This window comes from Nicotiana tomentosiformis, chromosome 9 (assembly GCF_000390325.3).
Source record: "Nicotiana tomentosiformis chromosome 9, ASM39032v3, whole genome shotgun sequence".
NCBI lineage: Eukaryota > Viridiplantae > Streptophyta > Magnoliopsida > Solanales > Solanaceae > Nicotiana > Nicotiana tomentosiformis.
Genome location: NC_090820.1, coordinates 48,141,680 through 48,151,463, shown reverse-complemented (window position 1 = coordinate 48,151,463; position 9,784 = coordinate 48,141,680). Strand labels below are relative to the sequence as shown.

General features: G+C 38.4%; 1 protein-coding gene across 1 annotated transcript; it reads left to right on the top strand.

The window, feature by feature from the left end:
* Positions 1 to 5,984: 5,984 nt before the first annotated feature.
* LOC104119242 (protein XRI1) lies at positions 5,985 to 9,575 on the top strand. Its single transcript, XM_009630690.4, has 9 exons — positions 5,985 to 6,135; positions 6,930 to 6,982; positions 7,076 to 7,189; positions 7,813 to 7,952; positions 8,344 to 8,407; positions 8,496 to 8,598; positions 8,688 to 8,719; positions 8,813 to 8,896; positions 9,009 to 9,575. Exons 1-9 carry the CDS (start codon positions 6,116 to 6,118, stop codon positions 9,281 to 9,283), a joined length of 885 nt encoding a protein of 294 aa, XP_009628985.1. The 5' UTR covers positions 5,985 to 6,115; the 3' UTR covers positions 9,284 to 9,575.
* The last annotated feature ends 209 nt before the right edge of the window (positions 9,576 to 9,784 follow it).

The following is a 9,784-nucleotide window of genomic DNA, read 5'->3' as shown; positions in this document are numbered from 1 at the left end:
TACTTTATTTCGAGTTCGAGCAAGCACTCACTCGACCATTATGCCTACGGGCTACATTACTTCGAGGTCGAATCATTCACTCGACTACTAAGCATACATGCTACTTTTGAGTTCGAGCAAGCACTCACTCGACCATTACACCTACGGGCCACTTTATCCCGAGTTCGAATCATTCACTCGACTACTAAGTCCACGGGCTACTTTATTTCGAGTTCGAGCGAGCACTCACTTGACCATGATGCCTACGGGCTACATTAATTCGAGTTCGAATCATTCACTCGACTACTAAGCCTACATGCTACTTTATTTCGAGTTCGAGCAAGCACTCACTCGACCATTATGCCTACGACCACTTTTTCCCGAGTTTGAATCATTCACTCGACTATTAAGCCCATGTGCTACTTTATTTTGAGTTCGAGAAAGCACTCACTCAACCATTACGCCTACGGGCTACATTACTTCAAGTTTGAATCATTCACTCGACTACTAAGCCTATGAGCTACTTTCATTTCGAGTTCGAGCAAGCACTCACTCGACCATTACACCTACGGGCCACTTTATCCCGAGTCAAATGATTCACTCGACTAATAAGCCCACGGGCTACTTTATTTCGAGTTCGATCAAGCACTCACTCGACCATTACGCCTACGGGCTACATTAGTTCGAGTTCGAATCATTGACTCGACTAATAAGCCTAAGGGCTACATCACTTCAAATTTGAATAAGCACTCACTCGATTATAGAAGCTACGAAATCCAAAATTTGATTAAGTTGTTTAAATCTTTGTGAAAACATTTATAAGGCATGTATAAAGTCTTCACAAAACAGAAGTAGGTCGGAAAAGTTGTCTATATGCAAAATTGTATACATAATTGATTACAAACGTAAAAACTAAGGACTAAGCTTCCTGGTCATCCTTAGGAGCGGTTTCTTCTCTATCGGGCTCCCCCCCGTTCTCGGATCCGCTCTTGCTACCATCATCATCATCATCACCATCAGAAGCCAAGGCTTCAGCATCAACTTCGAGCTCTTTAGCCTTTTTTATCTCTTTAGCAAGGTCGAAACCTCTAGCGTGCATCTCCTCAAGGGTCTCCCTCCGAGACCGACACTTAGCAAGTTTGGAAACCTAATGTGCTCGAGTGTTGGTAGTATCCGCCGTCTCTCGTGCCTCTATCTGAGCAGCCTCGGCATCATCCTGATACACGCCAATGGAATTGTCTGCCATGAATTTCGATGACTCAACCTCCACCTTCGACGACTCAACTTCGAAGATGAACATCGGCCGATAATAATATGTCCAAGATGGTTTCTTTTTCTGCATCCAGGCGGTCGATAGTCTCCTTCCACCGATTACATTCAGCCTTGATTTGATCGACTTCTTCCCGAAGTAACCCGATCTTTTCAACCTTTTACTGCAGCTGAGTCAAACCCATACTCTAACAGAATGAGGCTCACCTACTTATCTAGTTCGGCTTCTTCTTCACGAGCCTTAGCCAAATCTGCTTGGAGGTCCTTTATAGCCTCGTCCTTTTGGCTACAAAGAAGCCGCAGGGCATCTCTCTCCCCCGAGACCTTCTGAAGCTTGACCTCACACTGGCTAAGGTCGACTCGAAACCTATTAATGGCCTGCACAGTAGGGAAAAAACACAAGTCAAGTTTGGAAAAGAATGAAGAAACCAAGTACAGTAAAATCATTACCCGAGAAATGAAATGTTGGGCCTCTTCTAGGAGAAAAGAAGCTTCACCTATGTCTGAGGCATCATCGACTCCAGTAAAGCAATCTGGAAAAGGGTCCGCTACACTAGAGTCTCCGCCCATATCGGGGGTCTTCAATTCTTGAGCTTCCTTTAACGTCTCCTTAGAAAAGGTTGGAAGAGAAGGCAAATGACCCATTATCATAGTCCCAAGCGAATCGCTTGAGACGCTCTGATCGAGACTCGGGGTACCGAAACCGACCTCGACCCCGACCGGTATAGCCGCCATCGGTTTAGAAGCTCTAGCGACCTCGATAGCTTTCGCAGATCGGATCACCAAAGTCGAGTCATCATCTTTTTCTTCTTCTTCTTCTTCTTCTTCTTCTTCTTCTTCTTCTTCTTCTTCTTCTTCTTCTTCTTCTTCTTCTTCTTCTTCTTCTTCTTCTTCTTCTCTCAGTCATTGGACCGAGTCCATCGAAAGAGCGATTGCCTTCCTCCTCACCCTTCGAGTTTTGGGCTCAGGGTTCTCTGACCGAGAGACAGCTTTTCGCTTCTTATCTTTCCCCGGTTCCGGGATCGGGGACTTGATTCCTTCTTCACCACTTAAAGGGTCAAAACGACATCCTTGGTTATACCTGCATGAAAGGAAAATTGGTAACAAATGGAGCATAAAAAACATTTTGATGAACACGAGAAGTAACCCTTACCATGATTTTTGGCCTCCCATCTACCTTTTGCCAAATCACGCCAAGCGCGTTCGGCATTAAGAGGAAGTCGAGGCCAACTTCCGAACTCAATCCTCGAGGTTAGGTACCGCTTGTGGCATCCAAGGGGCAGCTGTATATCGAAGAAAGACATCAGATAAAATCAGAAAAAGATACGAAAATCAACGTATTATGAAAACCACTTACGGTCGAAATTCCATTCCTCGGGGAACGACATCTTCTCTTCCGGAATGAGGTCACGGGTCCTCACCCGGATATAACGGCCCATCTAACCCCGATCCTTGTCTTCGTCGATGCTTGTCATCAAAGCCTTCGATGCCCGACGATGAAGCCTGATTAGTCCTCGAAATATTTGAGCCCGATACAATCGTTTGAGGTGATTCAGGGAAAAATCCAGCCCTCCGGCCTTGTTGGAGAAGAAGTGAAGTAAGGTTACTATACACCATAGAGAGGGATGAATTTGACCAAGGGTGACCTGATATCTGTTGAAACAATTGATGATCACCAGGTCGACGGGACCCAATGTGAAGGGGTAAGTATAAACACTTAAAAACCCCTCCACATGGGTGATGACGCTCTCTTCGGGGGAGGGAATTTGCAAGACAACCTCGGAACCCCAGTTGCAGTCTTTTCTCACAGCCTCGAGATAGCCCTCCGTTATCGAGCACATGTACATCGACACATGCTCACATCAACCCAGAATAGATGAAGGATTCTCAACCTTGAAATTGATCTTCAGAGTACACGGGCCGAGAACATACTCATACGTAGGCGGCTCTACTGGCGCCTTATCGCCGGACAGCCGTGAAGAAGAAACTTTCTCCTTCTGAGGTACAGTTTTCGAAGTTTTAGCCATTGATATGAGAGAAAGAAAGGCAAAAAAAGATGAAAAGTTGATGACACCAAACGCTGGTGTAGATGGCTCTGCAAGCGGCGAAATAGAGAGAAAGGGTAAGAAAATTTGGAAGAGTGAAGACGTAAAAGTGGTAAATGTCAGATGGAGGGGTTATTTATAGGCTTGCATCGTGGTGGTTCAATATCAGGGGTGGCCAACCACCGTCTGACATGCATTAAATACCTTGAAAGACTAAATCGCTGGGACAACTATCACATATGTCATGATCGAGCCCTGTGAAAACGTCAGCTTATAACCCGATCGAACTGTCGAAGATCATATCGATTCTCACCACATCCTTCCTAAGAAACGAGGGGACTATTTGTATATGGTCGAAATAGATTTCGGTCATCCTACGTTCGATCGAGTTTGAATGATAAGAAACCGGAGTGGGATTTTGGGATGAGTTCCGAAGACAGTACAAATGAGCCTCGAGTCCGAAGGCTTAGCAAGGAGTCGGCTCGATTCTATTATCGGGCCCGTGACCAAATCGACCCGCAAGACATTGCTTCGAGGTCGGAAATGCGCTACACCCACCTCGGAGGTCGAACTCAAGCCAAACCCGAGGGATCGACCCAATAACGAGTTCGAGCTAGTATCGAGCTGACAGACAAGAGCCGTTACAACCGCACTAAGGGAGAGAATCTTGACAGGAATCGAGGAAGAGACAATTCATCATGAGTCCTCCACTATATGTTTTATTTTATTATAAATAAAATAGGATCCCTCTATTATAAAAGGGAAAATCCTTGTAAGCATAGGCACACCGAATACACTGTAACAAAAGATCACTTCTCATATTGAAAGATATCTCATTGTGCTTGTTTTACTTTATCTTATTTATTCTTTTTGCTCACTATTCCTATTTTCATAGTCAAGAATATACATATTTCTATCTCTCTATACGATTTGTATCAAATTGTATCACATATCCTTAGAACCATACACAAACTTAACGTTATCTGATTTTTCGGGTAAACAATATCTTCGTCTCACACTCTCCTTCTTGCCCCACTTTATATAAAACTTAAGTAATTATACAACATATCCAATATTATTACTTTGTTTATATGTATTTGTATTTTTAAATATATTTTGTGATTTTATTTTGACATTACAATTAGATAAAGTTGATTGTTTACATTAAAGTCTCATAATAAAAATTAGAAATCATTTATCTTTCTAAATAAAACTAATTGTAAGATGAACACTGTGAAACCAGTTCTTAAATGATTTGACCTGCAGAAACAAATAGTGTAGTGGTCAAAGATTGAACCTAAGCCATACTCAGCTTAAATTATCCAGCACCTAATTTAATCCGAACAATATTTACGCAATTTTTCGCTATTATGGTATAAAATGTTCCTTCACTAGCACAAACATGCACTACATTTCTAGGGACAGTGACTTCGCTAAACTTCTTTTTGGCCAAAAATATTATTTTTTTGGTCAAAATTCAAAAGTATTTTTTTCCTAAAGTATAGATGTTTGACCAAGTTTGTAGAAAGAAAAAAATACTTTTGAAAACAGAAGCAGTAGAAAATAGTAGTTCTCTCCAAAAATACTTTTGAGAGAAATATACTTAGAAATACTTTTTAAAAGCTTGGCTAAATACTAATTATTGCTCAAAAATATTTTTCAAATTAATTAGTTAAACACAAACGACTTTATCATAAATATGTTTTTGAAAAATACTTCTAAAAAATACACTTTTAAAAATAAGTTGATTTTAGAAGTTTGACCAAATGTGTTATACATCATTTTTCCGGTTTAGTTGAGCCTTTGGGCACGTCAATCGACGGTAAATACTTATAATTACCTACACGTAACTACTAATTAACTTTAATAATTTATAAATTGAAGTGAAAATTCATATCATTTAACCATGACTAGGTGTTATAGAGAATATGTAAAAAAATGTGTCATATATTCATTGCGCCCGTAAACGGGTAAGGTTTTATATACCATTATTCTTTTGTTGTAAATACATATATCTCTTAGTTTAGATCTGGTTGATATCATGTAGTGGCCGCCCTGACGCATCTTTTATAATTTATCATGTTTTGTGATGCACCAATTGTATAAAACTTTCTACTGCTTTCTCTTATACATTGTCCGTTATTTTTTGCATTTATCTCATTTAGTTTGCCCTATACTAAATCTCATTTAACTGTTGATTTGATTAGTCAAAATTATCGTAATCACTTAAACTTATAACATAAGCTATCATTAAACTATTTTCATGTACTTTTTAAAATTAATATACAAAATATTTAATTCAATAACAATTTAAACTTTTAAAAGATAGATTCACAGTATTCAATACTTTGACCCAAAAAAGTCATATCATACAATAGTAGTAGTAAGTAGTAACTCAGTGATTGTGAGTGATAACCTATAAGACCGACATGTCACACTTTACACGATGACGTGGTGTAGCAAAAATTTGTAGGCCCATAAATTCCAATTGTGAAAATCCGACCCGACCCGAACATCATTTTGCTTTACACGTAGTCAAAACCTTTTCTTTTTTAATGGTCCAGCCAAAACTGCTAGCGCTTTTATTGCTAGCTAGTGTTAGCGCATAAATAAAACAAGTCACTTTTTATTATTATTACAGTGTGATCTGTTTCAACGGCTATTCTTAATGGTCTAAAGTACTACTCTATACGTACTAATACTATATATAAAGAGAGATATTGGGGGTTGTAGATTTTGCAACCAGTCAATTCATTTTCTGCCCCCCTTTGCTTTTTTTGACCTTTTCTCTGTCTTACAATCAGTTGAACTTACACAAGAAAATGAATTTCAACAATGAAAGGTCATTCCTTTTACTTGTTTTTCTTGGACTGTTATTTTTAGGAGATTTGTTTGCCCTTTTTTGTTGTTGGGGTTTGGTTTTTAGAACTGAAATGCTGAAATGGGAGATGTGTTTTGTTTATCTTGGACTCACTGACAGTGAACCAGTTTGGGGAAATAGATTGAAGTTATATATTTTTGCTATCTGTTTTTCAAAAAAATAAAATAAAATAATGGAGTAATGTGGTCAGTAAGAATTTTTTTTTTTTTGTTTAAAAATTTAAATGGAGTAACGTGGTCAGTAATAGAGCCTACCCAATTTGTTTGGGATTTAGGTATAGTTCTTGCTTCTTCTTCTTTTCCCTGATTTGTTATTATGTGGATACACTTGTCAGTACTTTGAGTGATAGGACATTGATTTTGGGTCCTGCAATATTTCCATTTTCTTTATAAGTTTTTTCTATCGTGCCTAACTTCTAATGTAGTTTGTATGAATGTAATGCCTTGTTTTTGCTTTTCACTGTGTTTCTAGAAACGGTATACTTGTTTAGATTGCTCTACTAATAAGTAGATCTGATGCTGCACTGCTAAATTGTTTACTGCTTTATTTCCTAAATTCGTTAACGCCATTTGCTAGTGACTCTGGTTTGTGTATTCTGTGGATATTAATTTTGGGTCCTTTTTTGCTATAACTGCTCTCTCATTAAACCATTGAGTACAATGTGGCATATCCCTTGTGAATTTTCTAACACTAAGATGCTATTTTGGTTTTTCCTAGAAATAAATGGACTGAATAGATTCTTTTGTTGTATACAGTGACATGTGGAGATGGCGTGACAGTTATGGTCTTGGAGATGATCCTGATATTGGTAAGCTCCCTTTTTTGTGTTCTTTCTGTTTAGTAAAAAATAATATTGTGTCCAACTTTTGCTGATGATGAATGTGTTTTGCTATGTGAAAAGATATATCTGAATGCTTGTTGAGCAAAGATGAAGAAGACATTTCCTTTATGTTTGATGATGAAAATACTCCAGTCAAGTCCTGTGGTGATTTGACTTACCATGTTAACGGCTATGGTAAGATGATACTGCATTATCGCTCTCATAAAGTACTTGTAGCTCCTCTTTTACTTAGCGTTTTCTGCTTCTCATTTACAAATATTTGAATTGATTCTTAGTTCCAGAATCATATTAATTAATCTTCATTTGCCTATCTAAAAACCAGGTCATATAAGATATTTGACTCAATCTTTCTTTCAGGATGAACGTGCATCTACGTATAGCTTGTTCCATATTAGAATTTAGACTTGATTTTATGTATTTTCGGTAGTGCTTAAAGTGGTGGCTTCGTGATTAGTCTTTGTTTGAACTGGTCTGTTAGGTTGTAATCGCTAAAATGATTACTATCACGGGATGAAGTGTCCAAGCACTTCCGTGCACCAACCCTGAGCAAACTATGGCCTATTTATGCCTTAATCAACAGTGGTGCAATTTTATGGTGTTAAAAACTGAAATTGAGAGATGACAAGGGTGAGGAATTTTGGGCCGCTTTACTTGTCCTTTCACACAAAGTACTTCTGGCCAGAGGATACTTTAACAGCCTTTACATCCAAATCATGACATTGGGTGCTTTCTGACATTGTTAGTATGTCTTAATTTACAATGGTGATATTTTCTGTATCTCACTTTTGTGCTTACAGAAAACAATGACAAGGAATCCCAGAGATACAATGAGTCATCCTCACAAGTGAAAAGGCGCAGAATGCTACAGTTTGAATCAGAAGCATCAGAGGCACCACTTTGCAGTGAGGAACTATCATCATCATTTATACAATCACAGGTCAGCTTTCATGTATTCGTCAAACTGTCACATCTTTGGGTTGCGCTAATTGATATCTTACTTGTCTTGATCTCTCGTTTAAACTCATTGACCTGTTCTGGTCACAACCCTTTTTGGGTTCACTCAGAACATAATCAAGTCTGTATTCTCACTGTAGGTTGGCTTATAAATTCATGTTATTAAACAACTAGTATTCTTGACTTTCAGAAGATTGCCAAATAATTTACATTGTGTTTGATTTTTACTTAAGATGCCCCGAATTTAACCCTTCCCTTGTAGTAAGACTTATAAAAAAACTTGAACAAATTAACTGATATGGGACTTTGTCATTCCAAATCATGTAACTTTTTTAAAGTGATTAAATGATCTTTGTTTTTGTTCCATGTTTTAGGAGACCGAAAATTCTGTTGAGGAATTTATCTCCGAAATGTCACAGTGGGTTTCGGGATTTTCAGGTTGGTCCCTTGTACGTTTCTGTTCTTCAACAGATACCAACTAATTTCATGTATGAGCTCTCAGATGTTAATTTCATTTTTTTATCAGAGGGCATGTCTTCATCTGGTAATGAGGGGCTGGATCAGTCATCCGAAGGATGGGTTGCTAGTTGTTTTAACGATTCTCAAATGCATTTGAGCCCTGAGGATATGTATGTTATTAGTTTTGCCTAAGAACTTCTATCTTTCTTTTTGGAAAGAAAAAAACACATCAATCTGATGAACTATTTTTTGGAAACAGTGCAGCCTCTGATATTCAGCTTGATATTTCAGGTTAGTGACACGTCTTGTCTAGAATTTAGTAGCTTATTTTCCTTATCAAGCTGGCAGGTTATCATCTCTATTTCTTTCTGTTTCTGTTTGCAGAGATTTGCAACACTCCACCTGAATGTGAATCTAATGTGGTTCAAGAGCGTCCTGTGCAGACTCGTAAAAATATTGTTTTCAAAGGTTTGTTCTTCTTGGATGATATTTCATCACAGAATATTGCTTCACTATAGAAGAATCTCTGAGCCGTGTCATATGTGTGCTAAACTTGTTTACTTGTTCTTCACCCCACCAGGTAGGAAATCATATATGCGGGCTCCTCCAAAAGTTGCCTCCTCTGTTGTGTATCCGTTTTCTTTTGTTAAACCGTGTGGTGTACACGGAGATGTGACTCTGAAAGACATAAACCAGCGGATACGCACACCAAAAGCAAAGACAGCACAAAATAGTGTAGATCCTTGTGTTGCATACCCCAAGTCGGCTTTCTCTGGTAAGCCTGTGGTGGGGAAGACCACAATTCCTACTGAAGGAGGAAAAGGCAGCATTACTATTATGAGAACAAAGGGATAATTAATTAAAGCAGGCGAGGGTTTTCTCCATTTCTTTTGGAGACGGATATCCTCAGGTGCCTCGCCTCGCCTCGCTTTCTGGTTGATATCATCGTTGTAGCGCTCGAATCATGATATCATTTACGCATACTCAATTATTGCAGCATGCTATGCTTTTATTGCAGTTTGCTGGAGATACTCTTACAATTAGTCTGTACAAAACTTCTATTGACGTCACTAATTTATTCATCTGCAAAAGCCTTTTGTAACTCCGGCATATTTTGACTATCTTTAAATGAACATTATTATCTTCACTTTAAAGAATGCAAATTGCTAGTATGGTTTATGAAGCATGTTTTGCTTCTTTGAGCAACTTTTTATATATTTGAAGAGAAGAAGACATAACTGGCTTTTGGTTTGTAATCAGCTGAGGCGTATACAACAGTTATAAGCTAAAGAAAAATAGCATGGGTCCTTTGTATCTTATGATATAACCATTTAATTTGCAAGATGATTTTTCATT

Bases quoted from the DNA above. Each gene is read 5' to 3' on its own strand.
- LOC104119242 (XM_009630690.4), top strand. From the start codon at position 6,116: ATGAATTTCAACAATGAAAG. The intron at 8,599-8,687 runs GTATGTTATTAG...TTTTGGAAACAG, and splicing joins CATTTGAGCCCTGAGGATAT to TGCAGCCTCTGATATTCAGC. The intron at 8,897-9,008 runs GTTTGTTCTTCT...TCACCCCACCAG, and splicing joins TAAAAATATTGTTTTCAAAG to GTAGGAAATCATATATGCGG.